Consider the following 15,241-nt stretch of genomic DNA (forward strand, 5'->3'; position numbering starts at 1 on the left):
ATGTGAAAGATGTATAGACTGTAATACTCATCTGGCAATATTAGACCTCAAGAGGAATTGATATACGTGTGTGATTGTGACTGGACACCCAAGGGTTCCCATGTGGCAGACCAATGGATCCTTGGAGCTTAGCATTGGATGTGATAATTACAGCAGTAGCCAGGTTGACTTTGTATTATCTGTCCTAATACCTCTCTGATCTCATCTACCAATCTTGTTCAATGTACTCTCATCTCCAAGGACTTTAGACAATCAAAAATTGGGTCACAATCTTCTTTCTTAAATCGTCATGGTAAAATGAATGTTTTGAGGTCCACAAGTTTGGTTTTGTAGGTAAACTCATCTACATGCTGAAATTATCATGTTTTGTAAAACAGAGTAGGCTGCCTATGATTACTATCATACTATTGCATAGGAGATGGTTTCAATTCATGTAGTACAGAAAATTGATAGACTTGATCAGTGAAAATTGTTCATGTTTTATGAAGTACCCCAAGGGTTAGAAAAACTCAGCAAATGATCAACTACAAATGTGATTTTTGGTAAATTTTTGATCATTTTTCATAAATACTATTTTTAAAAATTTTAGAAATTATTTTTAATTATATATCACAGTTAGTTAAATTTTACTAGTACCGTTCCACAATATTTTGAACTCTAAAATGGATGCCACAGTGTGTAAATCATTTAGATTTATGACCTATTTTGATTCTTATAACAATTATATGCCACAGTTGATATTTAGTCCTGTTTTGCAGATCAACAGTTTGAGGCCTGTAGAAGTTAAATAACACAATTAAGTTATTACATCTATGCAGAGTGAGTGTTAGATGCAAATCCAAAGAATAGAGTATATGTAACCACTATGCTCTACTGCTTCTTATGGAATTCAAACTTCTTTACTTTGTATCTTTGTATGGGGAAAAACCTTAGATCAGATCCTGTGTTTAGACTGAATTTGCTTTATCCCTTACAGTACCTATACCATCAGAGTCAAGAAATATTTTAATTGATTTTTTTTAACTTTTTTAGGCTATTTGCTCTATTTATATGGTTGTTTCTCACTAACCTACCTGCATGGATTTTTTTCTCCACCTCTGAAAGTATAACTATTTGTTAGGGAATATTAAATCCGTTTCTTAATATCCTAGGATGTTGCCTTGTTTTAAACTAGGCATTTTGCAAACAGAATTAAGTTTTAGGTCTTAAGTATCCAGAAATGTTCTCCTTTTTTCCCCTGAAATTATCTATATGTGACATTTTTATTCATAAAACCAGATTTTTCTCTAGTTCTATCTGTGTGTAATCTTCATTAAGGACAATTTTTAAATAATGCCAGAAAGGATTGGCTGCTGTGGGCAGCCAAGGAGAAGCAATGCCTCTTAATAGGGGTTTGGTTGGAGAGCACTGGCTGGAAAGGCATGAAGCCTGGGCTCTAACAGTGGTTCTGCCTCTCATTAGTTGTGTAACCTTAGTCAAAACTCTTTCTTTCTAAGCTGCACTCTATAGAACAAGAAATGGAGCTATGTTATCTTTCGAAGTCTCTTAGGGCTAAGAGGCTGGACTTCTTTCATTCTAAAATCCAAAACAGCATTCTGATACCACCCTTGAAAAATCATCATTTCCATCCCAAATCAGTGCAGCTTGCAAAGCATAGAAATTAGGTAGGTAGGTAGGTAAATAGGTAGATAGAGCCACAGAAGAGATTATTTAAAAATTCAGTCATTGATTTGATAAATATTTATTGCGTTCCAGCTACTTTCCAGGTGCTGTTCTGTATACTAATAACACAATAGGAAGTAACCCCCAGCTTCATGGAGCTTAATTTTAGCTGGGGAAACAGACGATAAGTACATACATATATAATATGTCAGTTAGTAATAAGTGTTTTGGAGAAGTATAAGTTCAGGTAACAAAGACAGGAAATACAACCAGGGATGGGAGGGTGGGAATGGTGCTATTTTATACAGGATCATCTGGGAAGACTTCCTAAAGCAAGTGACATTTGTTTAGAAATCTGAAGGAAGTTAGGTAGCCAGCCATGCATTTATCTTGGGAAAAATGTAGCAAGAAGAAACAGAAAGCAAATGCACTGGCATGGAGTTAGGTTCATATTTTAAGTTTAAGATGTCCATTGGACATCCAAGTAGAGATGTTTGTAGGTCCAGAATAGATATCTTTCTGGAAGTCCTCAACAAGTAGGAGATACTGAAGACATGATATTAAATGATGACACTAGGAAATGAGTTAGAAGAGGAAAATTTTGAAGACTGAGAACTTAATCACTACAATATTTAGAGGTTAGGAAAATAAGGAGGAAGCAACAATTAAAACTCTGAAGAAGTCTATTGGTAGGAATCGAACCAAGAGAAAGTAAGATCTTGGATGCTAAGTGAAGACATTTTTCAAAGTGGAAATGATTAGAAATTCCAAAAGCTGAAGACAAGGGGAGTAAAATGAAGTCTGAGAATATGCAATTGCTATGTTTTTCCCACTGGGTTTGGGACACTGTTACTTGATGCTTTCTTGACATCCCTGAACATCTGAGGGTAAGGAGGTAGAAGTTAAAAATATAAGGGGAAGTAGTTATAAGTGTAGAAGATAGAATATTTCAGCGCGTTAAGCCAGTTACGTACACTTTCAAGGGGATACACGTGAAGTCGCCATATCTACCAGTCTGTCATCTAGACTTTATACAAAACGAATCTCCTAGAAGGCAAGCTCCATAACATCAAAAGAGTTGTCAGTCCTTTTTATCACTGTACCTCTGGCACCTAAAAGAGTGCTCAATAAGTATTTGTTAAATTAATAAGTGAATCAACTGAATGATGGAATAATAACTCTAAAATTTTACTCATAGAAATAGTTGATTCTTAGATATATAATATGTCCAGAAAATATGAAGATAACCGTGTAAAATATTAATTCAATGGCTCCATAAATAACAACCTATAAGGGTATGTAGCTTATGTTTCACAGCTTACACATGAGTTAATCAGGCATCCGTATGTCCATCTTATATCTCCATTCAGTTATAAATAAGTGTTGACCTGCATGGAGTAAGGATTTGCAGCAACTTTTCAACATGTGTGTTTCTGGTACAATATGAGAGAATGGTAGTTGGCCCACAGTATTTGAATTAGATATTGCTCTTCCATTCTTACTGACAAATAGTTATATACAAGCACTAGGGACTCCAACATTGTGTACATGCTGATCTAATTAATGATATAAATTTACCCTTAGGATAGCAGCTTACATCTGCAAAATGTTTAAAGGCATAGCTGTAGAGATGCTTGTGAAACATCTCGACCCTCAGCAATAATTGCTCACCCTTCTGTATGAATATGCTAACTTCTCAGATGACCTTATTCCTGAGTCCTAAGCATTTGGTGCCTCTAGGCCATCTGGCATCTTGTGGCTGAGCCGGCTACAACTGCATCAAGTTATCTTAATAGCTGCCTAAAATTACTTAGCCTGGCTAAGAATACAGAGGTATGGATGTTTCCTTAGAACCAATAAGAAGTGACTGCTTGAGAGTTACGTTATTTGAATAAGAGAAAGTTTGCTTAAAAAAAAAAAAAAAATGAAGACCTCCAGGAAACTTAAGGTTCTGCCTTTGGTTTTGGACTAGGCACAATGTGAGTTGCATACATATTATATTGTATCGAAAACTTTCTAGTGTAATTGAATCATATGATGACTTAAAGTGAAAGTACCACGTAAAGTTCCAGTTTTACATTTCTCTTATATCCACTTAATATATCAAAGTATGTAGGACTTCTAAAATCTCTCATTTGATCTAATGAACACGCTGGCATTGAAATGAGTACCTTATGAAGAATTCTAGAAGATTGAGTCTCTGTGATTTGGCATTGTGAAATTCCAGAGGCAATAGGAATTAGGACTAAAAAAGCATAAAATATCCCTTGATGGAAAGTAGTTGTTTGGGCAGCTAATACAGTATCATTGATAAATCATCTTGTTAAGATTGGTGAAGTTGAAGATTTTTATTGTCCTTTCTTCCTATAAGATCAATAATGTTATGGTGGGTTAAAGCTACCAGGAATTGAATCTGCCTGTTTTGCCATCTAATCAAAGCTTCATCCTATTCTTTGAGCTTTAGTCCTACACGGTATGTGAGTACATGAGTTTGATGGCACATTATTTGTCTAGATAATCTAGCTCTTTAATTTTTTTCCTTAGGACTAATTTTTTTTCACGCCTTCTTATTGACGTGGGCTTTTATTTTTTAGGTCTCTATCTTTGTAAATTGCCTATTTACATTTTGCCCATTTTTTTAAACTTTCTGTTTTTCTTGCTGATTTGCAGGAGTTCTTTCTATATTCTATATTCTAGGTGACACTTCCTTAAAGTATGTCATTGTGTGTTAACTTTTTATACAGTGTCATTTTAAAATTTTGAAGTGGTTGAATTCATCAAGTTCTCCAATTAAGTTGTGCTGTTTTTGTTTTGTTTTTTTTGTGTGTGTATGTGTATATATATATATATATTCTTTTTCAGATTCCTTTCCATTATAATTATTACAAGATATTGAATATAGTTCCCTATGCTATACAGTAGGTCCTTGTTGTTTCTCTATTTCATATGGAGTAGTGTGCATCCATTAAACCCAAACTCCCGATTTATCCCTTCCCCTCTTTCCCCTTTGGTAAACATGTTTGTTTTCTGTATCTGTGAGTCTCTTTCTGTTTTGTAAATAAGTTCATTTGTATCATTGTTTGAGATTCCACATATAAGTTATATCATATGATATTTATCTTTCTCTGTCTGACTTCACTTAATATGATAATCTGTAGGTCCATCCATGTTGCCACAAATGACATTATTTCATTCTTTTTTATGGCTGAATAATATTCCATCACATATATATATCTACATCCAGTCATCTGTCAATTGATATTCAGGTTGCTTCCATGTCCTGGCTACTGTAAATAGTACTGCTATGAACATTGGGGTGCATGTAACTTTTCAAATTAGAGTTTTTTCCGGATATATGCCCAGGAATGGGATTTCTGGATCATATGGTAACTATTTTTAGTTTTTAAGGAACCTCCATACTGTTTTCCATAGTGGCTATATCAAGTTACATTCTCACCAACCGTGTAAGAGGGTTCCTTTTTCTCCACACCCTCTCCACCATTTATTATTTGTAGACTTTTTAATGATGGCCATTCTGACCGGTGTGAGGTGGTACCTCATTGTAGTTTTTATTTGCATTTCTCTACTAATTAGCTGTTGAGCATCTTTTCATGTGCCTGTTGGCCATCTGTATATCTTCTTTGGAGAAATGTCTATTTAGGTCTTCTGCTGAAGAATGTGTGGTTTTTGAAGTTCATTATCTGTCACTATAGATGAATTATATTAATATTATTATTCAAAATATCTGTTTGCTTATTTGGTTCGATTGATCCATTAGTAACTGACAGACATGTTAAAATATCCCACTCAAACTACTGATTTATTTATTTTTCCCTGTATTTCTGTCAGTTATTACCTTATATAATGTTGAATTATATTATAGATGCATACATATTTATGGTTTTTCATCTGTTGATCTGTTTTTCTCTTCTGCATTTTTTATGACTTGTGTCTTAAAATCTGTTTTCTCTGGCATTAAAACCATTATCTTGGCTAATATTTGCCACCTCTTTATCTTCAACCTTTCCAAATAAAACATAAATACAAATATGGGTATGGATAGATGGATATGTTTACTAGAGAAAAGCAATTGCTAGATTTTATATTTTTCTGTTTAAACCAATGTAACCATTTTTTGGTATTTTCATCAGCTAGTTTAACATTTTTTACATTGATTTAAATTAATGTTTTTTAGGATTTTTATTGTCAGCTTATTTTGTGTTTGTGTTTCTTATTTATGCTCTACTTTTTTTTTTTTTTTTTTTGCGGTACGTGGGCCTCTCACTGTTGTGGCCTCTCCCGTTGCGGAGCACAGGCTCTGGACACGCAGGCTCAGCGGCCATGGCTCATGGGCCCAGCCGCTCCATGGCATGTGGGATCCTCCCGGACCGGGGCATGAACCCAAGTCCTCTGCATTGGCAGGCGGACTCTCAACCACTGCGCCACCAGGGAAGCCCTATGCTCTACTTTTTACTCTTGTTCTCCTCTCCTACTTTACATTGGAGAAACCAAATTTTCCTCTGCATTCAAAAGTCAGACATTCTTTGTATCTTTTTATGTTTATGAGTAATTAGTTCTTTTTTCTTGATGCATAGTATTCCACTGGTATATAACTGTTTTGTTTATCAATTCACCTCTTAGTAGACATCTGGGATGTTAGCTATTATGAGTAAGGCTACTCAGAAGATTTGTGAATGATTATTTGTATACACACATGTTTTTATTCTACAATATTAATACATTAACATATTATATATTAATACATTAATTTTTTGCAAACTATGAGGTAGGGACTGGCTGCCTATTTTTGTAAATAAAGTTTTACTAGCACACAGTCACCCCCATTTGTTCACATGTTCTCTTTGGCTGCCTTCAAACTACAATGACAGTGATGAATAGTTGCAACAGAGATCGTGTGGCCCACAAGCCTAAACTGTATACTGTTTGGCACTTTACAGAAAGAGTTAGCTGACCCCTGTTGCAGCAGATACTCTGGATTCTGTTATATTCCTCCAAATAGTGTTTTGGTTTTTGTTTTCACAGGGTATTAAGCTTGTTAGACTCAAACTGGAAACTATCTTGCCTACTGTGGTTAGCACCTCATATGTTGGATCAGCTCACCCTTTCCTTATCTGGGCTATTTGTGGTGTGTCCCTTGCATGTATGGTACAGGTGCCACCTAAAGACCTAAACGTCTCTGACTCTCTTCCTTTTGGGATTGTCCCTTCAGGTTTTGGCAGCTTTGACTACATCAGTTTCTGTCTTCATGAGTCTAAAAAATGGCATATGTTGCTTTAGCCATTGTGTCATGCCATGACAACAAACCACTATCAGGTCAAAGCCACAAAGATGGTGAACTCAACTTATGCCAGTCAGCTCCCCTAAACAATTTACCTGCCTTTGTTCACATTCCAGAACCACCAGGAAGTTGTTTTTTGCATTTGTTCCACAGTTTATGGTTGTTAGCTGCTGGAGGGTTGGTCTTCTGGGAACTTATTCCACCATTCCAGAAGAGGAATATATTTCTCTTTCACACAAGGAAATTCTGGATCATTTTTCTTTCAAATATTTCAAATAGTTCCTTCCCACTTTTTTTTCTTTTCTTTGGGGCTTCATTAACTAGGTATTGACAGTTCTCCTTTCTCTAAATTTCTTCGTACTCCTTGATTTTCTTTAACGCTCTAAGATGTGTTCTATTGAGGGGTCCTTTGCAGCGTGCTGCTTCATTTGTTGGCTATGCATAGACTACATTTTTCTTCCCATGTCTGTTACTCAACACCTGCCTCAAGCAGTCATAAAGTATATGGAGTGAAGGAGGTAAAAGAGAAGACATCAAATTTAAATATTTAACTGTCAGTGGTCAAATCGTTTCTGCTAAGGGATAAAGTTTTTGAGATGTAAATGTGCTAGATTTTTAGTATTTCTTCCCATTAAAAAGGTTAATAATAATGGCTAAAGTCCAATTATTATTGCTTTATGTAATCAATGTTTATTTAGATTTATCCTCATTTTTGTCAGGTTCTTTGATCACAAGTGCTTTTCAGCCCTTTCCTATGAGGTCATATTCTTCTTGAAATACACAATTTAGAAGTTCCTTTCGGGAAGATCTGTTGGTGGTAAACACTCAGTTTCTGTTTCCTTGAAAGAGTCTTTATTTAACCTTCAGTCTTGAATAAAATTTTAGCTGAGTTCAGGACTCTAGATTGACAGTTATTTTTTTCCTCTTACCACTATGAATACATCATGTATTCACTTTTTTTATGTTTGTGCCAAGATGCCATCTTTGCTATTTTCCTAATCTTAAAAGGAAACTTTCAACATTTCACGGTGTTTTAACAATGTTTGCTGTAGATTTTTATAGATGTCCAGAGGTCCATTAATTTTGAAGATGTGTTCTTCAGTGGTTAGTTTGATGACTTTTTTTTAAATGAATGGATGTTGAATTGTGTCACAAGCTTTGTATCTAGAGATACAAATATCATAGAGTTTGAAGTTTTTGATGTGCTTTTGTTCACATTCCAGAACCACCAGGAAGTTGTTTTTTGCATTTGTTCCACAGTTTATGGTTGTTAGCTGCTGGAGGGTTGGTCTTCTGGCACTTTACAGAGTTAGCTGACCCCTGTTGCAGCAGATACTCTGGATTCTGTTATATTCCTCCAAATAGTGTTTTGGTTTTTGTTTTCACAGGGTATTAAGCTTGTTAGACTCAAACTGGAAACTATCTTGCCTACTGTGGTTAGCACCTCATATGTTGGATCAGCTCACTCTTTCAAAGCAAAGAGGTTGATTGGGGTGGGGGGGGGCTTGCTAGAAGCTTCCATTTAAAAAAATTTTTCCCCCCTAAAACCCCCCTGAAAACAAATTTTAAAAAATCCCAACAACGGTAAAACCCCCAACAAAAAACAACAAAAATGTGTCATGTACATAAAAGGTCCTTTTGGGAAAGGGCAAAGGGTGGGATTTTTCTGGTCATTGACTTGAAATGTATTTTTGAGTTTTGTCCTTCATGTTTTATGGAATAAAAAGTTCGGCCTTTTTATTGCATGAAACTAAAATTGAGAAAGGTTGGGGGAGGGGAGGGGGAGGGTTGAGGGGGGAGCAGGAGATGCCCCTCCCCCAGCTCCTGGGTAATGACACCTCACTTCTTCTTGCATAATTTCTGGCACCTTCCCGCCTGCAATGCCGGCTCTCTCAGCGTCTCAGAGAAGAGGAGGGGGGATCACACACTCATCGTCATGCTTGGAGAATAATTGTCGTTCTGGAAGGAGTGGAGGAAGTTCCCTCCTAGCTCACCATCGTCTCGAGGGGTGCCTGGAGGATTGCTAATGCCACTTATGTTGTTAGGAGAATTTTTTGGAAGTCCATCTATGTCACCTGACCCTAATGAGCCGTTCATGTGGTGTGGCTCCATGCCACCCATGCCCCCCATCGGGCCGTCCGAGCCTGGACCCATCGGGAAGTTGGACCGGCTGCCTCCAGGCGGCACCGGGTTAATCATTGTGTAGATGTTGTCACTGGAATTTGTTGAATCTGCAGGACTAGGCATGATGGGTGTTCCTGGGGGGCCGCCACCACCAGGGGGTCCCACGTAGGTGCCAGGTGATGAGGAGGAATATGGAATTGAGTTAGCACTGTTATGATTGGGCCAGGGTCTGCCAGCTCCCGGGCACATGTTAATCCCGGGCATGGCGGGGCCAAGGGAGTTGGGTGGTGGTCTCATGCCGCTGCCGTAATTCTGTGGGCCGGGCCCCATAGGCCCCATGCCTCGGGGAGGGTTCATTCTCTGCATTGATCCTCCCATGTTGGGGTGCCCTTGTTGTCGCGTGGGATCCATGGAATTGGGCAGCAGTGGCTGTGTCCCAGGAACTCCTCCCGGAGGCTGGTTTCCCATTCTGATCGGGGGCCGGGGGCCGCCTGCGTATCGCGGTGACATAAAAGGCTGACTGTGGGGTCCCATCATGCTGCTGGGATTGTGAGGTGGAGGCTGTGCGTGCGGCGAGGGCTGTGACCCCGGAGGACCCTGAAAGAAACCTGGTGGGATGGGGCCTCCCGGCATCCCATCGTTGGGGGGAATGTTGCCAAGCACCGGGCTCGGGGCGGCGGCTGCGCTGTAATCATGAAAGGCTTTTGCTTCACTTGAATGTTCACAAGTGTCTCGCCTTTCAGGAGCTGCACAGTAAAGGTCCCAAAATACGCACCACCACGAAGTGCAAAAACCCAGGCGGTTCTCCCAACGTGATGTTTTTTTCCCATCGAATCTCCGACAAGAAGGTCTGTGCAGATTTCTGTGCTCCTACGTGCAGTAAATATTCGTAGACGTATAAAGCTAACTTTTCCCGAGCCTGCCCGTCCGAGGGCACCGCCGAGCCTTTGCCTTTGGCAAACATGGTTTTCAGAGAAGAGGGCGCCGAGCCTCGCCGCCGCCGCCGCCGCCACCGCTCCGGCTGCTCCCGAGCCGCCCCCTCGCTCCCGGCCCCCTCCCCGGCGTTAGAGTACCTGCTCTTTTGAATAATAGCAGATAATGGTGGAAGGTCAGAATTTAGACCACCACAGTGTTCAACAAGGAAGTATGATTTTAAAACTACAGCATAGACAAGATTTGCTTTTTAGTTCAAGATGCATTGGTTAACTAATGCATGTCAATCAAATCTCTAATATTATAGTAGCCTTGCATTCCAAGAAAAACCCAACATGATCATGATGGTACATTACCTTTCTTCATGGGTTCCATCTGTTAAAAATTGTGTAGAATATTTAAATCTAAGTTTGTAAATGAGGTAGATCACTATTTTCATTTTCTTTTAAAACTCCTGTCTGGTTTGGGTATCATAAAGTGTGTTTAGGAATATTGCTTCTTTTTCTGTTCTCTAGACAGTTTATGTAAATTGACATAAGTTTTTTGGATCAAAAACTCTTTTGTGGGAAGATTTTTAACAGCCACTTTTAATTATTCTATGGTTAGGCAATAGTTTCAGCTTTTCTATTTCTTCTTAGGTCCATTTTAGCAAGTTTTTTGTAAATTTTTAAAAAATATTTTTCCATTTCATATTCATTCTAAAGTTTTTTGGCATAAAGTTGTTCATAATGTCTTCCTACTTCTGTTTAAACTTTATGTCATCTGTAGTTATGCCTTCATTTTTTATTCCTAATAGTGTTTATTTTTGCCTTCTTTTTTTCTTGATTAATTTTCAGTTTTATTAGTATTCATAAAAAACTAGATTTCAGTTTTTTTAATTTCTTTTGTCTTTGTATTCTATTTTTTTTTAATACCTCTCTTTCTCTCTCCCTTACTTTTTTCCTCTCTTCCATCCTTAATAATACCAAGCTGTTCTGTGATAGAAAAGATTGTTTTTGAAAATATTATTCCATACTGAATTACACTTGCAATCAAATGTTACATTATTGAGATTGTAGTTTGAAATATAATTTATGGGTGAACAAGGAGTTACATGTCTGAGATTTAATTGCTACTTCCATGCATATGCACTTAAGATTTTTTTATTTTAACATAAAATTCAAAACATCTTAATGGAACTATTTGCTATAAAGAAAGACATGGACACAGGTTGTCTTTGAAGATAAATTTTATGATATCTATACATGGACAGTTAATCCATGTCCATTTAAATTTTTCCATTGAAAATATTTTTTTTTCATGTAAACTTTAAAAGGCTTCTTGAGATAAACATCCAAATTTATATATGCTTTTAAGGGTCATTTCTTATTATAGAGGAATAAAAAAGGACTGTTGTATTATTTTTATTAGTTTGCAAGGAATGCTGAGTTGTACATTTCTGTCCTGGATTCCTGTACACAGCATTTTAAGTTTTGAAGTTGTTTTCTTAATTGACATAGTAAGTAATTTCAGTTATTAAGTTGAAAAGATTTGACTCTGGCCTGTGTAACATACAGAGTGTTTGGTTCTAACAAAATACTCAGTCCTGCTCCTCTTAAGAAAGGGCTTGGTATTACATAGCTCTAACATCATGCATCTGAGATGTTGTACTTCTCAAGGAGAAAACAGTCCATTCCATTTCTTCACTATTTTATTGCTTTACTTTTTACAGTTTGGTTTGAATCCTGAATCTGAGTTATCTTTCAGAATGAGGCTATAATTTACTTACCAAAACATCCCCAGAACTGTAGAACATAAAGGGTAAAGAGATCTCCTCTATGAGAGATATATTCTGTATGACTGTGCATATCTTGAAAAGCTGCCAGGTTTGCTTTTATGCTCTCAGTGCCTCAAATGGGAATCAGTTAGAGTACCTGCTGTTTTGAATAGCAGATAATGGTGGAAGGTCAGAATTTAGACCACCACAGTGTTCAACAAGGAAGTATGATTTTAAAACTACAGCATAGACAAGATTTGCTTTTTAGTTCAATATGCATTGGTTAACTAATGAACTTGACTAAAATAATTCATGTTATAGCACAACTAAGCCTTATTGAATATTAATAAAGCAAAATTCTTCTTTGGTGGAAAATTCAGCATTTGACCCCATAATTATAAAATATCATTAACAAGAATGTCTTGGAGAAAAAATAAAAACTTTTAGGAACTAAAATTCTCAGGTTAGATATCTATTAATTCAAATATAAACGTGTCCATAAAAGTACATGATAAACAATTAACCTCTCTGCTTATTTTCAAGAGGCTAAAATATTGCAGAGAAGCTATTTCATTTAGGCATTCTTTAAAATTAGTTCCTGGATGAATTTTTGGTAAATGGTATGTGAAATAAAAGCAAAGAAATTAAGCTAAATCATATCCTAAATATAATAAGATATATTTGTATGAAATATTTTGAAGCAGAAAAACTATCTGTCATAGCACATAAAATAGTGTGAATAGAACATATCACACTGCTGCCATAGACTATTGAATTTTCAAGAACTTACAAACATTTCAGAAATCTAAATTTTTAAATAAAGATAGAATAGGAAAATAATATTTGGGGAGTTGTAACAAATTCAGAGAGTTGTAATAGACCTGCTTGAAATCTTAGTTTAAATTTATGATTCCCAAAGTATTTAGTAGATTTGAGTCATAAGTTAATTTTAACTGTATAGTGATTTTCAGTTTGTTTTGAACACCAAGGCCAGAGTAAACCCCCTAAAATAACCTTTTTATCTTATCAACCTGCTGGTCAACTGCTGAATGATTTCTTTTTCCCTCCAAATATGGAGTCCTGGCATGCAGGATCTGATTTTTCTATCTTTAAAATCTTGTTCCCTACTCCCTACCCTTATATGCCTCCTCCCATCTGACTGGTCTTCTCACCCTTTCAAGACTGTCTTTCACATCAATACTTACTTGTTCTGTCCTTATCAACCTGCTTTCTTCCAGCCTTTACTCCAAATATCTGGATAGGTAGTCACACTATCATCTTCAAGATAGATTACTCCAGTCGCTTTAAGTATGACGCATGGATTTGATATTTCTGTGTAATTTGTTAATAACATGCTTGTATCTAAAAACTTCAGCCATCCTATAGAAATAGAAAGTCCTTAAGAATGTGGTAGTTTTGCCTCTTTATCTGTCTCTGGGTGGCCACAAGTATAGAGTTCTCTTCTTTCAGTGTTGTGTTTATGCTATTTTATCTCACTATTTTTTGTTTGTTCCCTCAACTTTTCCCTAGAAAAAGTTAAATGTATTCTGGGTACCTAGAACTCATTCATACTGAGGTAAAAATGACTGATAACAAGGGAAATATGCCCACTGAGAGTCTCTGTATTGCATCGGGGCCAAGGCTACGTGATGAAATAATGAAGTACTAACATGGCTTCTCGGCATACAGCAAAGCATAAGTGAGGACAGGCTTTAAGATAGGAGGCACTAAATTCATACCATAAGCTCATTAATTTTTCTAGCCTGGTTCATATAATGGTATAAATAGTGATTTTTAGCTTACAGTTTTCTGCTGTAGCTACTTAATCTTGTGTAATCACATGTGTTTTATTTAAAGAAATTTTTAAATAGTTAAATTTATGAAACAGATTTTCTATTTTTATCAGTCTTCTCATCACTATAAATAAGCCATACACTATTTCAATTATAAGTTTAATATTACAAGTACCTAAAGTATATTTTTCTTCAAACATTTCTGATGTTCTGTTAAAAGAGCTCTCTCAAACCTTATTGACTTAACCTCAAAAATGTGATGCCTTCCCCTTATTAGTTATTATAACCTTGTTTTCAGCATGTTATTTGCACAGGGTTGTGGTGCAAGGTAGAAGGGGAAAAAGAATGCAGAACCAAACTAGATCCACCAATGGATGGAACTGATTGTGACCCTGGTAAGGTAAGTCATTGGTGCTGCCTGAAATTAATAAGAATATTAAGTGAAACTTAAGAAACTTGCATTTTCTCCTTACTAGTTATGAGTGTAACTAGCAAGACATTTTCTTCTGCCAGTTACATATGTATCTTTCTTAACACCAATGTAATACTTTCAGTATATATAAAGTTTCAGCATTTCCTCTATTTTCAATTTTAACACTTATATTTTTGCAAATCCATGGGTTTTTAAAATACCAATGCAGTAATTTTTTATTGTTGATTATGACAATGTGGAGAGTTGGATGTATGTATTACTTTAACAAAAATGAAATATTTTATTATTAAATTACACATAAGTAAAAGATTCACAAATAAATCATAAATAGTAAAACTCAGCTAATGAATCCTTTAAAGTATAAAATATTGTCTTAGGAGAGCCACCAGGTATAGTTTTTCCTTGTCATTTCAAGCATCATAAATAAAATATTCTGGGGGATTAGTAAACATTTGGCTGTCTAAGTTGTTTAATCTAATGTGTTTCATAAGGCTGTGGAAATGTATTAGTACACATTTCCAGATCATTTCAATTGCTGTTGAAAATTAATTTTCTTTTGAAGAATATTAAGGCATTAGATCCCATATAAACTTAGAATTACAGTTAATTTAATCAAAAGATAACCATTCAATAGTTTACATAATTTTCTAATTTTTATTCTATGAAGGGAAAGTAGAACAGTTATTACTTTACTCATTAGATGTAAGATCAGAAAACTTGCCTCTGAAGAACATGAATTTTTATTACAGTTGAAAAGAATCAACAACATAAAGATTACTTGGGGTGAATTAGTGAAAAAAATTAACTTATGTAGAGGGCTAGTTTAAAAGCACATCAATTTGAAAAATGGACAGGAATGGAAATCTAGCATTCCACTTCTAGAATTTTGTCCTAAGTAAATACTTACACCTGTGCAAAAAGATAGGCACGTGTGCATGTACACACACAAACACACGCACACACATACTTATGTCAGGATGCAACCTGCTGTGGTGAGAAATGAGGTACAACAAAAATATTCATCAGGAGAGGAATGGTTCCAGTGTAGCTGTTAACAGAATGAGGTAAATATATATGTATTAAATTGAAAACATTTACAAGACATGATAGTATAGAGACATGTCAGAAAAAACTGATACTTTATATGATACCATTTGAGAGTTAGGGACAAAAACAATTTGCATACAGATGTGAGTATACACACAGAGTATATATATATATAATTTTTTTTTTTTTTTTTG

The 15,241-nt window shown here is 36.0% G+C and overlaps 1 protein-coding gene and 1 pseudogene across 2 annotated transcripts in view; one reads left to right on the forward strand and one right to left on the reverse strand.

The window, feature by feature from the left end:
* ADAMTS19 (ADAM metallopeptidase with thrombospondin type 1 motif 19) overlaps positions 1-15,241 on the forward strand; it is a 282,978-nt gene that overhangs the window by 155,113 nt on the left and 112,624 nt on the right. Inside the window, exon 11 of the mRNA XM_007459995.1 lies at positions 13,866-13,967. Coding sequence (XP_007460057.1) covers positions 13,866-13,967 — 102 coding nt within the window. The remainder of the gene's footprint in view (positions 1-13,865; positions 13,968-15,241) is intronic.
* LOC103071763 (single-stranded DNA-binding protein 3 pseudogene) lies at positions 8,440-10,143 on the reverse strand (annotated as a pseudogene). The gene has a single exon (XR_457038.1). The product of XR_457038.1 is annotated as a single-stranded DNA-binding protein 3 pseudogene (transcript).

This window comes from Lipotes vexillifer, unplaced genomic scaffold, assembly GCF_000442215.2.
Source record: "Lipotes vexillifer unplaced genomic scaffold, Lipotes_vexillifer_v1.1 scaffold44, whole genome shotgun sequence".
NCBI lineage: Eukaryota > Metazoa > Chordata > Mammalia > Artiodactyla > Lipotidae > Lipotes > Lipotes vexillifer.